Source organism: Nuphar pumila, chromosome 7 (genome assembly GCF_984573655.1).
Source record: "Nuphar pumila chromosome 7, dmNupPumi1.hap1.1, whole genome shotgun sequence".
Classification (NCBI taxonomy): Eukaryota; Viridiplantae; Streptophyta; class Magnoliopsida; order Nymphaeales; family Nymphaeaceae; genus Nuphar; species Nuphar pumila.
In genome coordinates this window covers 44,752,434-44,769,593 of record NC_143255.1, presented here as the reverse complement: position 1 = coordinate 44,769,593, position 17,160 = coordinate 44,752,434, and the positions used below count along the sequence as shown (strand labels likewise).

General features: G+C 35.2%; 1 protein-coding gene across 1 annotated transcript in view; it reads left to right on the top strand.

Annotated features, from left to right (window-relative positions):
- The window catches only part of LOC149832114 (receptor-like protein 4), a 38,155-nt gene that overhangs the window by 12,098 nt on the left and 8,897 nt on the right, over positions 1 to 17,160 (top strand). Inside the window, exons 5-6 of the mRNA XM_090012357.1 lie at positions 2,862 to 2,930; positions 4,567 to 4,635. Of these exons, the coding sequence (XP_089868483.1) occupies positions 2,862 to 2,930; positions 4,567 to 4,635 (138 nt within the window). The remainder of the gene's footprint in view (positions 1 to 2,861; positions 2,931 to 4,566; positions 4,636 to 17,160) is intronic.

The window sequence follows — 17,160 nt, the reverse complement described above, 5'->3', positions numbered from 1 at the left end:
TCGTCTTTTTCCTTCAGCGAATGTTTCCCTCATGCATAGGTCCTTGACCTGCACGGACAAGAGAGTGAATTCAACTGAAGCATTATTATCATCAATAAGTTTGGAAACAGAGACAATATTTTTCTTGATGTCAGGAGCATGAAGAACGTAAGAAAGAGTAAGAGTGGAATATGGCATGGGAATGACAGTTTTTCCAACATGAAAAATAGGATGGTGAGATCCATCTCCAGTGATAATCTTACTTTTTCCAAAATAAGGAATAGGGTTAGAAATTTTACCTGCATCGTCTGTCACATGAGTTGCTGCCCTTGAGTCAACAAACCAAGTGCCTTCATCGCTCTGCCTTAATTTCAACTCTGACAAGGCAGATATCAGCAGATCTTTAATCTCTCCACTGTCTTTGGTATTTGTGAACTTTCTTTTGGTTTTCGTCTGTGGACCCTTTCCTTTATTCTCTGGATTATGCCAACAATTTGCCTTGATATGTCCCTTTTTGTTACAAAGGAAGCAAGTAGGGATGAATCTTGATCCCTGCGCATGAGCTAACATGTTTGGAGTGGGAAGTAGACCATGTCCTCCGTGTCCACTTCGCCCTTGTCCTCCTCGTCCCCGTCCTCTACCATAAGTCACTCCTGTGGCAAAAACTTCTTGAGAATTTGGGTGAACGTGAGTTTCTTCAGAGAATCCCTTCAGAGTCATTTCATACTGGATCAATTTGGCTTGTAGCTCATCCATGGTAGGAAGAACAAGAAGGCATAATAGTGAAGTGACTATCATATTGTAGTCAGATCCCAATCCGCTCATAGTTTGTTGCACCATGTCATTGTCACTAACAACACATCCTATAACTGCAAGTTGATCTGTGATGGTTTTTATCTTGTTCAAATATTCCATGATGGCATGGAATCTTTTCTTAGCAACTGAAATTCCCTTTTTAGAAAAACCATCCTGACTTGTGAAACCTGTGAATACGTCTGAACCAGTCTCTCTTAGAGTTGCAATGTTGTATAATTGTCGGGAATGACAACAAGGACCTCTTGAGACAGGGTTGAGGTGATGTATGCAACAACAGATTGATCTTTCCTTTCCCAATTGAGAAATTCTATAGTTTTAACATATACGACCGAACTCACACCTTGATCATCTTTCTCTTTTCTCAGAACAAATTCTGGTGGGACTGGGATGGTTTCATCCAAGTGACCTAAGAGACCTTGGCTCCTTATAAAAGAAATGATTTGTCTCTTCCAAATTAAGAAGTTTGAGGTATTCAACTTTTCAGAAATGAGTTGGTTGAGAAAACTTGAAGAAATATTTGATTGAAGGGAATAGGGATCCATAGAGAGTGAATTTCAGCAAGAGTGTTCATGAAATGCTCAACCTCTTTTTTTTTTTTTGCAGTTGTCAGATTCAGAGAATAAGAATAGAGAGACAGAACCTTTTTCTATGCTCTCTAGAAAACTGATATAAAAAAAATCTTTCCCACGTTAGATATATTTTCAAACGAGTAGCAACAAGAGAGACAAAAAGACTACACGACAAATATATATTTGAATATGTAGAAATGGATGCGTGAAAGGGATTGGACAAAGGGAGATCGAGCGTTCGACAACAGTAAAAGGGAGTCAAGCAGGCAATGTCAAACAGAAATTGAAATAGGGCACACGATTGGTCTGATGTTTCACGTGAATCAATTTCAACGATTCACGTGAAATACAACCCCTCGTTTTTCATGGTCTGGGTTCACGTGAACAAGATTCACGTGAACAGGGTACACAGAAAAATTTAGAAGAGGAGGGAAGAACGAGAGAAGAAAGAAAATGAAGAAGATTAGAAGAGTTTATGCAGACAGAAATAGCACAAGTATTAACTTCAGCAAATAGAATACTCAGATTGAGGGAGGGAAAACTGGTCAACGTCTCTTCACGTCGGCAGATCCAACTGAAAATCCACTTTGATTCCAGAGAGAATTAGATCTTAAAGAACAAGGAAGAAAAGAGGAGATGTTGACGGAAGAGAAGGAGGAGACGTTATCGATCTTACCGGAACTGGAGAACACAGAGAAAAGGAGGAAGAAGATGCACGCAGACGAGTCACCGCTCTGATACCATGTTAGAAATCCACCCGTACCTGCATTGAGAGAGAGAGAGAGAGACGAAGAGGCGAAGGCAAGAAGGGGTCTGCGGCTGTCACGATTTTTGTATGAAATCGTGACCTAAAACAATGCATTTATAACTTTACTTTACATGATATGGATCCGGGTCTGGTGTATCCAGACCCGATTAAAGGTAAGCGTATACTCTGTACACAATCTTTACAATCTTTACATGGATCGGGTCGACTCGGGTCGGATCCTTTTTCACCTTTTTCACCTACATGACCTAGATCATATGGGTATCAGGTTTTGTTTACTCTAAGCTAACATGGTTATGATTGTTAAATGCATTGTATTTATAAATTTCTATGCTATGTGGAAGTCTTATCTTAATGCTAAAACATGAAATAATGAATCTTGAGTAATTAACTGTTCACAGGAAAGAATACAAAAATAATGATTAATGACCAAGGAAACATAAATGAAGTTGAATGAATGCACCTTTGCTAATAGCAAAAAAATGATTGAAGGTTTGAATAATTTCTGATATCATCACAATAATAAATCTATTTATATATATATATATTTATTTATTTATTTAGAAAGCGTTTTTGGTGTTTTAATCAGAGACTATCTGTTTTCCTGAAAATTTCATTTCTAGTTTAACAGTAGCAGTGACTAGTAAAAGACAGTTTACGCTCTAGGCCATTTCATCTATTAATGCTTTGATGATGACATAAGTAATGTAATTTCTTTGTTGTCTTTACAGGAATTTAAGCTCCAATAGTTTGACTGGCAGTATACCTTCAGGGCTAGGAGGTGGATCTCTTGTACAATTGTAAGCTTTTAAATCATCCCATTTGCTTGAACCACATTATCTGTCCATGTTTGCTTCTCTTTGGCACTGATTTGATGATACATGCTCGATCTACATGGAACTACATTTCTATGTTGGGATACTTTATCCTTTTCAGTGGCACAAATCAGTTTTCATTTTCTTGATCTGCAGTTTTTTATGCAAGTAAACAGTGGTATAATTTGAATATTGTTGATGATAAAGATGGCAACTAGATGTCAGATCTCCTACAGCCACTGCATTTATGACCATAGCCGTATACAACTAACATGCCATGTCATGCTGATGGATACTGATTGACTTCCTGAAGAAAATTTCCTTTTCTAGATCAGTTGTTTCAATCGTTTAATTGAAATAATTAAATTGCATGATTCATAGTATAATTGGTTGATCCAAACTTTTTTTCACCATCTCATATGTTTATCTGATCTAAGACCTGAGCTGTTGTACTGGAAAATGCTTATACAAATGTTTAAGTTGCACTTCCATGCTATGTTGTGAAAGGCGCCCCTAGGCGCTGGGCGCCACCCAGCTCGACTAGGAGAGCTACCTAGTCGGGACCCTTTAATATTAATTGTTATGCTTCATACATGCTTTATTTATCTCAATATTGTGTAGTTTATCTTTTTCTACATTCTTTGTTCTTAATTTTTTTTGCCCGCCTAGTTGGCCGCCTAGGCCTTTTCGAAGGTCCACCGACTAGCCCCGCCTAGCGCTTTTGACAACATAGCTTCCATGTTCACAAGATTGAGCATGAATGCAGGGTGACTTGTTTGACATTTGACTGTCCTAGTGCTCAAGTTGAATTAGGATCTTTACATGCCTGTCTAAATGCTTCTTACTTTTAGTTTTGAGTCTTTTGACCTTCCAAGCATTCTTCATATCATTATCTTTTTGGAATTGATGTAACCATAGATAATTCTTAAGTTATCTATACGAGGAGATTTCTCCTGAACTCTTTCTTTTCCCCATGAACAATGTTCTCTTTCCCAAAACTTGAACTTTATCTTGATTTTGCCATAAATAGGATGTGCTTACAGTTAGGTGTGCATTGACAGTTTCAAGAATGAATATTGCCAATTAGATCATAAGCATAACCTTTTGACTGAAGTACCAAAAGAGTTAGTTTATTGTACCAAAAGCATAACCTTTTGAGATGAATCTTTTAGAAATGCATGACTTTATCTATTTTCCTGCATCCCTTTTATCACATGAAAGTGCTATCGACTTATTACTTCAGAACTTTATATTTTACATGTACATATTAATTATTCTGGTCAGATATTGTATTGAGGACCGTTCTTTAAATGCTTACCTATAAAGGCTGTAATAAAATACTCAATATATTAAAATCTGTGTACACTTTAAATGATCAAGCAGATGTCATGATCTATAAGAAAACACTAACCATGCTTTTCTTATACCAAGTTGTGTAACCTGAACTAGAATGTCCTTTTGCATTGTAATTTTGTACCTATCTGGTTGGTTTTAGATTTTTAGCCTAGCTGCCTATTTCTAATGGGTTATGATTCCTAACAAATGACTAAATGAAAATTTACTTTGAACTTTCCTGATGTGCATATTTTTGGCATTGTAGCTTACATTGAATGGTGTGCAGGGACTTATCAAATAATCTGTTATCAGGAGCTATCCTCGAGAGTTTAGGTTCTTCAAATCTCCAAGTTGTGTAAGTAGCCTGTTTTTTCCCTAAATCACTTCTTTGTTGACTTAGGAACTCTTCATTGGATGCTTTTTCTATGGAATACATAGCATATGCTAGCATGTCATGGAGAGATTTTTTTTCTTATTGTAGATATTTTTGTTAAGGGTTTCATTTGTTCCTGGCCATGCATGTTTTAAGCTTACAATTACAGTTAAATAGATCTGTATATACTCCAACAATTGTCAGTATTTCTTGCTAAGAGAATCTTATGATTGTGATCTAGACCTTTGTGGCATATTTTCGCAATATAGGCAAGTGTTTACATGGAGAATGTTAAATTATATATCAAATATTGTAATCTTATATATATTTTATATATATAATAAGGTGATACATATACATATACTATATATATGTATATGTATCTACCTAATTATATATATAAAATATATATTTCTTTATTATTAGCCGTAGGGGTAGTTTAGTCTTTTCAAGCATTCTTGTGCGTATTCATTTTACGAATATGCTTGTAATTTTGCTTTTTTATTTTTATTTTTTCTTTTATTTCTTTTTTATTTTGACTTAGTCAACTCACCTTGGGGGGGGGGCATTCTTATAAACATTGGGCCCCTCCAACGGTCACAATTGTGACCGTTGGAGGGGCTCCAACGTCTATAAGTTGGACCCCTCCAAGGTCCTTCTTATTGTGTATAAATAGGGGCATTTCCCCCTTTGTAATTTCAAGGCTTTGGGACAAAGCCCAAGTATTTTTCAATAAAGCTTTTATTCTTTTAGGCCTTTGTGCATTTGTGAGATTTAGTGAGTTGTGCTTTTGTGCACAAGTGTTCTAAGAGTGCTTATTGTGCATGTGTACACGTGTTTATCATCAAGAATATTAAGGTCTTGATCATAGTATCTTGTTAAAGATACTTTTACAGAGAAAATGTGGGGTTCTCCATCGGCAGCATACTGGTAACAGACCTATTTTTTCCATTAGGATGCATGAAGTTCTGGAAAAATTGAAAGGTTCATTCCCACTTTTTGAATTTTGGCAAGTTTCCAAATCTTCTAGTATTGAATTTGGATTTTAATCAGAAAGATCAGCCCCCCCTGTTTGTCTCAATCACTTTGTGGTTGTCTCCACTTCTCTGATTGTGTGATTTCTGAATCAAATTGGGCATCACCTATGAAATTTGTGGAACAACTTTTTATGGATGTTAAAAATGGATGCCAGTAAATTTTTCTAGAGTTATCATTGGTGAGGAAAATTACAAATTAGTTGGTGCATCATGATACTAACTGTTGCATTGCCTTGTGTTTTTACTTTAACTTCCAAATGAGTTGTTTGTTTAGTTTTACTTTAGGAGGAAAACCTGGGAGATGATTTATAGCATATCATATTGTACTATTAGAACAAAACAATATAATTTTAAGATGATGTTTCTCTTCAATTTTGTTATTTTCTCTTTTAATGCTTTTTGCTCCATGCCTATGAATTACTTGGTTTCTTTATTATAAGAAATCTCAAAATGGAACTCTCATTGGTAAGTTGGTAGAGTTAGTAGATGTTATGTGTAGGAGAAAGATTGATATTTTATGTTTACAAGAGACCAAATGGGTAGGTAAGAAGGCAAAAGTGATAGACCCTTGGGGATATAAGATTTGGTATACAGGAATAAATAGGAATAGGAATGGAGTAGGGATTGTTATTAGTCGTGAGTTTATAGATAATGTAGTTGAAGTCCGTAGGAAGGGTGATAGGATTTTACTTATTAAATTAGTATTAGGTACGGATATCATTAATATTATTAATGTTTATGCACCTCAAGTAGGTTTATATGATTCCATTAAGTGTCAATTTTGGAAAGATTTAGACGGAGTAGTATAAGGGATATGTCATGGAGATAAGATTTTCATCGGCGGTGACCTTAATGGACATGTAAGCATTAGTAGGGATGGATTTGAGAGTATCTATGGAGGCTATGGTATAGGAGAAAGGATTTTAGATTTTGGTTTGTCCAATGATATGATCTTATCCAACACTTGGTTTAGGAAGAGGGAGTCTCACCTAGTAACATTTAAAAGTGGGGTTAATACGAGTCAGATAGATTTTTTCCTACTTAAAAAGAGAGATAAGAGTTGTTGCATCGATTGTAAGGTTATATTAGGAGAAAGTGTAGCTACACAACATAGAGTCTTAATTTTAGATCTTAAAATTAGAAAATGCTGTTAAAATATGTGTACTCGTACACATATATGTATGTTGAAATATAATCCTTAAATATACATGTATATATTTATATATATATATATATAAAGATACGTATACATATATATGTATACGTATCTCTATTTATATATATATATAAATATATATTTTCTCTTCCTAAAATACCCTTAAGGGTATTCTTGTAATTTGTCATTTTACGCATATTCCAATTGGAATATGCATGTAATTTTTCTTTTATTTTTTAGTTTCTTTTATTTTTTATTTTTTTGTGGTTTGCGCCACCTAGGGAGGCTCCCCAAAGAGTCGTTGGGGAGCCCCCAACGGTCACAAATGTGACCGTTGGGAGCTCCCAACGACTCCTTTGGAAGCCCCCTATGTGGCTCCTCTCTTGTGTTATAAATAGGGGTCTCCCCCTTTGTATTCTTTACTCCTTGGAGGAGCATTTGCTTCATTGTATTGGGTTTTTACCCTATTCTTCCTTTTTCTTCAATGATATTCAACTTATGACTTTAAGTCATATTTTGCCCCTTTTGTGGGTTTATGTGTTAGCACATTATGTGCTTGTGTTGTTCCCTTTAGTGGGTATATTCGCACTTCATGTGCATGTGTATGGGTTCATTATTGAACCTAATGTATTCAATGTCACTTTCTAACATGGTATCAGAGCAAGGTCACGTTGGGGTTGTCCTTTGGTGTAACGGAAAGCGTGTTGCTCAAGAAATGGTGAAGTATTCATTGTTCTTCTCTTTTTCTTAAGTTTTCGGTATGTGTCTCTTTTCCTAACATATTATGCATTATGAAACTATTTTTCTTGCATATATTTTGTACATTTAGTGTTTATGATAGTTGAATCATTTCTTTTCACATTTCGCGTGTTCGTATATTTTAAAATATCTCCTTTTAAATTTGGTAAACTTGTTTGTTGTCCAAATATATAATTCTTGTTTATATATTTATCGATTACTCATCACATATAATAGTAATTTATGTTTTTCAAAATTGTCTTCAATTATGAGAGATTTAGGATTTTTACATAAGTATTTCATGATTGACCTATAAGTTAACTTTAAAAAAAAATTATATATGATTTCTTGCTAAATTAATGATCTTTGCTTAAAAACTCTTGACTCTCATATAAAGCCTAATTTGTTTTGAGTTCCTCTCTTGTTTATGGATTTTAGTGCATTTTTTGTGAAAAAAAAATTGATAGAATTCTTGTATGAGAATCTTTCACATCTAAATCTTTGTTATTTACCTTTTTATGAATCCTAAGTAGTTCTTGTTAATGATAACTATTTATGAGAAAGGCCTTTCAATGTTTTTGGATTATTTAAAGAATTTTGAAAAATTGTTTGTGATAAATATGTTGTATGAACCATTGTGTTCATTAGGAAAGATCTTTTAAAAGAACTTCTCGCACTATATCGAATGCATAGTGTATCTATTGCATCTTTTGGTATAAAAGATTTCATTAATTTTGACTTTTCTTCTAATGATGCAACTTTATAAACTTGTTGGTTTGTATTTTTCACATAAGGTTTCAAAACCTCTTGATTATATCTCTAAAGATGCCTACGTTGGCCGTAATATGGTCTTCTTTGTCTTAAATTGCATGTGTCAAGCATATAATTGCATAATTAAAGTTTGAGAGACTCAAGCATTGCTTTTTCTATGAAGTGCATGCTTGCTCACTTTTGTGTATTTTTTTTTTTTGTATTTTGTGCACATTTGTTTTTCAAATATTTGTGCTTGTATGCATTCCGTCTTTTCTATGAAATACATGCCTTAGTGCATGTTTGTTTACACCTTGATGTGTATTTGTTCAAGTATTGTATGAGTGCTTTCGTGCACATCCATTGTGAAGCTTTTGTGCACATTTCTATTTGGGAAAATATAATGAATTTAGATATTGACTCTTTTGTTTAATCATTATAAAACATTATAAGTGCTTATAGCACTTTATACGTTTCCGCATATCTCATCACAATCAAAGAATATTAAAGCTTGTTGTATGGGATTTAATCCCAATTCTATAAATTTTCAAGTACTTTTGAATATTCTTTCTTTGAGTATTGTGTTATAGCTCTCTTTGGGAACCATTACGGTTCTTGTGATTCCTTTGTTATAAGCTTGATTATCTTGATTATCCCAAGATGATTTCTTTATGTCATTATGTTTGTTGCAAAAGTATTTTTGCCTTTTATGGCACTTATTTTATCCATCACAAGTTGTTATATGATGCATCAATCCTTTTATGGCCTTATTGTTATATTAGAGATGTTTGTTGAGGTGAGTTATGGGCACCTTGTGTTATGTCATTTTAGATTGTCCACTTGCCATATTAAAGATGATTGTTGAGGTGAGTTATGGGCACCTTGGGACTCTAAAATGATTTGTTATACGATCTCTAATTATGAGTGTGTCACTCGTTTTTCTCTTTTGGTCATTGATCTAGTAGATGCTCTCATTTATATGTAAATGTGATGGATATTTGAAACCTTAAATATTTTAAGGTATATTAAAATCAAGGTTTTTGGGATTATTGCCCAACCTTTTATTGTTTATGAATCTTATGAGTATGTTTGCACATTTGTGTTTTGTGCTTTTGTGCACAAGTGTTCTTGGTGTGTGTATATTCACACATTTATTCCAAAATATTATTGTTATGGGTATTCTTTTTGAAGAATATTGTTCTATTGATTCAAGGTTTTATTTATATGTTTGTTATTACAAGTTTTATTGCCTCAAAAGTCTTCTCCTTTTATGCCCCTTATCTAAGTGTCATCATATGTAGACAAGACATATTATTACACCTTTGTGTGTTGGTAGCCCTTTGTTGGCTTTTTGTTCTCTTGGTCTAGTAGCTGAACACACTTGTCTTGAGTGTTATTATATGTAGACAAGGCACGTTGATTCACACCATGGTGTGTGATTTTAGCCTATGTTGTCATTTGTGTCCTTGTTCTAGTCGCTGAGATGTATGCCCATGGTTGACTTCTTTCACTCATTTCAAGTGCCATCTTATGTAGACAAGAGACGTATTGTGTTTTAGCCCATGGTTGGCTTGATACTCTTGATCTAGTAGCTGAACACAACATACTTGGTCTTGAGTGTATTTTTACGTAAACAAGAGATGCTTTTGGTCCATGTTGGCGGGTATTCTCTTGTTCTTGTCGTTGATGCACTCATTTCAAGTATTATTACATGTAGACAAGAGGTTCTTTGGCACACCTTTGTGTGTGTCTTTGGCCTTTAATGACATTATATTTATTCTTGATCTAGTAGCTTATACACTTGATTTATGGGTTTTTGGAGGACTAATGAGGTAGTTGCTTGTAATGGATGAACTATTGTTGAAATTTATGAAATTTCATTCATATGTCGCTTTCTTTTAGATACAAGTGAATCATATATTTGATATGCATATTTTAAAATCAAATTGATATTTTTGGCCACTTTTGTATTTGATATGAAAAATGAGTTTTTTGTCATTTGAGTGGGATTTTTCTAAATGTATAAGGTTCTCTACTCAAATAACACTCATTATTTTGCCTCCTAAATGGATTTAAAACCTTTTGAACTCTTGTGTTCATTTTTTCTAAAATATGTTTGGAGCATGTTCATTAATGATTTCGTTAAGTATTAATTCATTTTATGTTAGTATATGTGTATGCTCATTATGGCCTTTTAGGCCCTCATTCAATAAAGTATATGTTGCTTATGCCTCTTCGTAGGATTATTGTGGTGTCCCTTAGTGGACTATTTTGTTATTCCCCATTATGGGGTTGTGTTTGTCCAATGTTGGACCTTATGAATGCATTATGCATTCTTGCAATATGTTTCCGCTCACTCTTTAAACATGATATATGACTTTGAAACTTTGGATTTCTAAATTTTCTTTTCATGTTAAAGTAATTATCCTATCATATGCTTTAAATTTCTATGCATAAGTTATAATTTTGCACCATGGTTTTACAGATGAGTCATCCGATATGGTTTCAATTAACCTTGTTAGGAATGTTCCATTTGAGTAAAGTGCAAAGGTATTTTTTACTTGTTCTTTGTTGTTATTCCACAGGATCTTGGAGATAGGATAAAAAGAAGTACCCTGGATGGATCGGGGAATGTGTTCACCATTAGAAGGCAATTGGAAGAAGGCATTTACAAGTTTCAATAGCATCCTTACAGAAGTCTCTTGGAGTCTTGCGCTTTTTTTCAATCTTTTCGTTTCCCCGCAAAGATTGAGGGGGGTTGTTAAAATATGTGTACTCGTACACATATATGTATGTTGAAATATAATCCTTAAATATACATGTATATATTTATATATATATATATAAAGATACGTATACATATATATATGTATACGTATCTCTATTTATATATATATATATATATATATATATAAATATATATTTTCTCTTCCTAAAATACCCTCAAGGGTATTCTTGTAATTTGTCATTTTACACATATTCCAATTGGAATATGCATGTAATTTTTCTTTTATTTTTTAGTTTCTTTTATTTTTTATTTTTTTGTGGTTTGCGCCACCTAGGGAGGCTCCCCAAAGAGTCGTTGGGGAGCCCCCAACGGTCACAAATGTGATCGTTGGGAGCTCCCAACGACTCCTTTGGGAGCTCCCAACGACTCCTTTGGGAGCCCCCTATGTGGCTCCTCTCTTGTGTTATAAATAGGGGTCTCCCCCTTTGTATTCTTTACTCCTTGGAGGAGCATTTGCTCCATTGTATTGGGTTTTTACCCTCTTCTTCCTTTTTCTTCAATGATATTCAACTTATGACTTTAAGTCATATTTTGCCCCTTTTGTGGGTTTATGTGTTAGTACATTATGTGCTTGTGTTGTTCCCTTTAGTGGGTATATTCGCACTTCATGTGCATGTGTATGAGTTCATTATTGTACCTAATGTATTCAATGTCACTTTCTAACAAATGTCGCAAAAGGGATAAACATAAGATAGATCCTAGAATTAAGTGGTGGGCACTGAAAGGAGCTAAACAAGAAATGTTTGTAGAGCAGGTAGTTAAGGAAGCTGATTGGTGTCTTGAGGAGGATTCAGAATCAATGTGGAATAAGATAGCGGGTTGCATGAGAAAGGTGACTAAGGAGGTATTTGGTGAGTCTAAAGGCGGTGCACTGCTAGGTAAGGATACATCATGGTGGAACGAGGATGTAAAATTAGCTATTAAGGTTAAAAGAGAGTGTTATAGTAATCTAAGTAAAAATCATGATAATAAGAATTTGGAAAAGTATATGATAGTAAAAAAGGAAGCTAAGAAAGTAGTTCGAAATGCGAGGGATAAGGTATATAAGGAGGTTTATGACAAGTTGGATACCAAAGCGGGAGAAAAAGATATTTATAGGCTTGCAAAGATGAGAGATAGGAAATCGAGGGATCTGGGTATGGTTAGATGCATCAAAGATGAAACTCAAAAGGTTTTAGTCAAAGATGAGGAGATTAAGGAGAGATGAAAAGATTATTTTAATAAGTTTTTTAATGGAAGTCATGCTCAGGATCTTGGAGACTTCTCCACTCCTTCTCATGAGATGAATTGTGACTTCATGCGCAAGATTCAAAAGAAAGAAATTACAGAGGCTTTAAAGAAAATGAAATCAAGAAAGTCAGTTGGACCAGATGGTATACCTATTGAGGCTTGAAAATGCTTGGGTGAGAATGATTTAAAATGGTTGACAAATCTTTTTAACAAGATTTGGCGGACAAATAAGATGCCTAAGGAGTGGAGGAAGAGTACTTTGGTGCCTCTATATAAGAAAAAGGGTGACATACAAGATTGCACAAACTATCGTGGTATAAAACTCATGAGTCATACTATGAAACTTTGGGAGAGGGTGATTGAGCATAGGTTGAGGAAGGTTGTCATGATATCGGAGAATCAATTTGGTTTTATGCCTGAAAGATCAACTATGGAAGCTATACATCTTCTTAGACAAATTATTGAAAGATATAGAGAGAGGAACAAAGATTTGCATATGGTTTTTATTGATTTAGAGAAGGCATACGATAGAGTACCTAGGGATATTCTTTGGTGAACAATGATGAAGAAAGGTGTTTCTCTCAAGTACATTAGTATAATTAAAGATATGTACAAATGAGTGGTAACCAATGTCCGCACTTGTGAAGGGGTGACAAACAATTTTCCTATAACAGTTGGGTTACATCAAGGATCTACATTAAGCCCTTTTCTATTTGCTATAGTGATGAATGAGCTTACGAAATCAATTCAAGAAAATGTGGCGTGGTGTATGTTGTTTGCTGATCATATTGTTTTGATTGATGAGTCTAGAGCTGGGGTTAATGCTAAATTAGAATTATGGAGACAAACATGTAATGAAATAAGCGGAAGAAACCAAGAATGCTAAAGCATTCACTATGTCCCACACGGACAAGTGCAACAAGCACAAGAGAGAAAATCCACTAAGGGATATACAAAGAGCCTTATAAAAAGGCTACACACATGAAAAATAATATCACTATTATTGAAGAGGAGCTCTCAAGAGCAATACATCATACATGGGGGGTTCCCCCTATTTATAAGAAAAGGAGACCAAAGGGGCTCCCAATAGAGTCGTTGGGAGCCCCCAACGGTCACATATGTGACCGTTGGGGGCCCCAACGACTCCATTGTGGGGCCCCTTTTCGGTATCCAAAAAATACAAAAATAAAAATAAAAAGAAAAATAAAAAATGGTGAAATAAAAGAAACAAAATAAGTACCCCTATGGGGTACTTTGTGAAATGACCATAATACCCCTATCGGGTATTATGGTATTATTACATATGTTTTAACACCCCCCCTCAAACTTTACGGGGGAATGACCAAAAGTTTGCCAAGGAGGAACAAGAAGCGAGGAGCAGGCAGGGCTTTGGTGAAGAAATCGGCAAGTTGATATTCTGAAGTGACATATGGCAGTGTTACTGTCCCACGAAGATATTCATCACGTACATAATGACAGTCCATTTCAATATGTTTCGTCCTCTCATGGAAAGTGTGGTTGCTGGCAATGTAGATGGCACTTTTGTTATCGCAACAAAGCTTCGAAGCCCCGGTAATTTCGACTCCCATATCTTGAAGAAGACTTCGAAGCCACACCAGTTCCATTGTAGTAGTTGCCATAGCCCTGTATTCTGCTTCAGTAGAAGACAATGAGACTTTCTGCTGTTTCTTGCACCTCCAAGCAATTAGCGAATCTCCTAGGAACACACAAAAGCCAGTAGTTGAGATTCGATCATTTGGGTTTCCTCCCCAGTCAGCATCAGTATAAGCTAGTAAATCTAAGGAAGAGAGTGAGGATAGGAATAGCCCTTTAGTCAAAGTATTTTTAATATATCGAATGATCCGGAGCACAGCACTCATATGTACAGATGTAGGAGCATGCTGAAATTGGCTTGCAGAGTGCACAGCATGAGCAATATCGGGCCTGGTGATAGTCAGATAGGTGAGGGAGCCTATGAGTTGTCTGTAGGGCGTAGGATCGTCCAGCAGAACTCCATCCTCCAGTCGTAGTTTAGCATTGATAACCTTGGGAGTCTCCACCTTTTTATCATCTGAAATCCCAGATTTGGAACATATGTCTGCAGCAAGCTTCATCTGTGACAGTATATACCCTCGAGGAGAGTATGCAACTTCTATACCAAGAAAGTACCTGAGAAAACCCAGATCAGACATATCAAAATTATGTTTTAACATATTTTTAACTTTAAGAATACCGTTTTCATCATTGCCAGTGATGATCATATCATCAACATAAAGCAGAAGGATGATGATACTATTACCTGCATTTTTAACAAAAAGAGCAGTGTCAGTATAACATGAGCGAAATCCCAATTGTAACATGATAACACTAAATCTATCATACCAAGCCTTAGGGGCTTGTTTAAGACCATATAAGGCTTTTAATAACCGAAGGGTTTGACCTTGGTTAACACTGATTCCCGGCGGAGGGTCCATATATACTTCTTCATTCAACTGACCATTAAGAAAGGCATTTTTAACATCTAATTGGAATATAGGCCATTTCTTAGATGATGCTACCGCAATTAAAGTTCTAACGCTTGTCATGCGAGCCACGGGAGCAAAAGTCTCCTCATAATCGATGCCATATTCTTGTGAGTATCCCTTAGCAACTAATCTAGCTTTATAGCGCTCTAGGGAACCATCACTTTTTGTTTTGACTTTGTAGACCCATCGACATCCTATAGCTTTCTTATTTGGAGGAAGGTGAACTATTTCCCAAGTTTTAGCTTTATTTAAAGCATCTAGTTCAACTTTCATTGCTTCAACCCAATGAGATATACTTTTTGCTTGATTATAATGGGAGGGTTCATAGTAAGAATGCAAGGCTATTAGACAAGCTCTATATTTAGGTGAAAGAGTTTCATATGAGACAAACCTATTAGGTGGAATTGATTCTCTAGAAGAACGCCTAAGGGAGGTTTCTTCTAGGGGTTCATTAAGCCGCAAGAATTTTTCTAAAGCACTAATAGGTTGGGCTTCCTCACGCCGAGTGTATACTTGGAGATTGTCACCATTAGTTGGTGATACATCATCATCATGAGAATCATGAGTATTTTCTAAAATTTTCGGATGACTCAAAGAGTCATCATTTGAATCTTCTAAAAGATCATTGATAAACATATAATCAATTTCATTTGATTTTTCCAATATGTCAAATCCATTTTCATCTTCTAAAAAGGTTACATATTTGGAGACAAATAACTTATTGTTTTTATGATCAAAGCATCTATAGCCTTTTTTATTTTCACCATATCCTAAAAATACACATTCTATTGCTTTAGGTGACAATTTATCTCTTTTATGTAAAAGAACAAAGCATTTACACCCAAAAATCCGAAGACGATTGTAGTCGGGTGTCATATTAAAAAGTTTTTCATAAGGAGAGATATTATTCAATTTTGAAGATGGCATCCTATTGATTAAATAGGTGGAGGTTAACACGGCTTCGGCCCAAAAATTTTTAGGAATATTTTTAGAAATGAGTAAGGATCTAGTGGTTTCCAAAATATGCCTATGTTTTCTTTCCGCTAGACCGTTTTGTTGAGGAGTTCTTGGGCAAGATTTTTGATGACAAATGCCATGTTGTTTTAGATATGCTTGAAAATCATTTGATAAGTACTCTCCACCCGAATCGGATCTAAGAATGGATATTTGACTTTGAAATTGGTTTTGAATTTTTGCATGGAATTCTTTAAAGAAGTTAAAAACTTCCGATTTAAAGTTAAGAAAATAAATCCATACATATCTAGTATAATCATCAATAAAAGTAACATAATATGAATAACCACCTTTAGATAGAACCGGAGATGGCCCCCAAACATCGGAATGCACCAATTCAAAAGGTCTTGTTGTCACAAAGGATCTAATAGGAAAAGGAGTAGACTTCATTTTGCCAAAAATGCAATCTTTGCAATTGATATCTTTTTCTTTACAAAACTTGTGTCCAAAAGGAAAAAGATACATTTTAGAGTAACTTGGATGTCCAAGCCTTTTATGCCAAGTTTCAATATTTTTGTCTTGGACATAAGTACAAAATGAGGTATTTGGAAGCATTAAATTATCCATAAAATAAAGGTCTCCCTTCCTATGGCCTTGCCCAATCCGCTTCCCGGACCGGAGATCCTGCACAAAGCACCCTTGGGATGAGAAAGATATTTCACATCCATGGTCGGCTATTTGAGAAACGGAAAAGAGGTTAAGATTTAATTTTGAAACTATTCTAACTTTTGGAACAAGGAAATTTTGAACATTTTTAGAATCAAGAGTTCCAACACCATTTATTTTGAGAAAAGTTCCATCGGCCGTAGAGACACAAGACATTTTTGAATTGGTGTGCACGTTGGTTAATGCATTTTCATGAGGGGTCATGTGAAAAGAAGCTCCGGAATCTAAAATCCAAGAGTACGTACCGGGAGGTGATGATGAGGCAATGGCGGCACCGGAGGTGGAAGAAGTGACCTTTAAAATTTGTTGAAGAGCCAAGGAGATTTGTCCAAGAGTATCTTTGAGATCCCCGTTCTTGCCGTCATCTTCTTTGGTGGTGGATTCTTCAACGGAAGCCACCTTTGGCTTGAATGCTCCATTTAGCTTTGGGCAAACGGGTTTAATATGTCCCGGCTCATAACAATGGTGACATATAATCATTTTTCTTCCACCACTCCCTTGCTTACCAAAATGAGGTGGTTTGTATGTTTTAACATGATTGTCGGGTTTAGATACGGCAAGAACTTCCTCTATGCTTTTACCCATGCTATGCCTAGTCTCTTC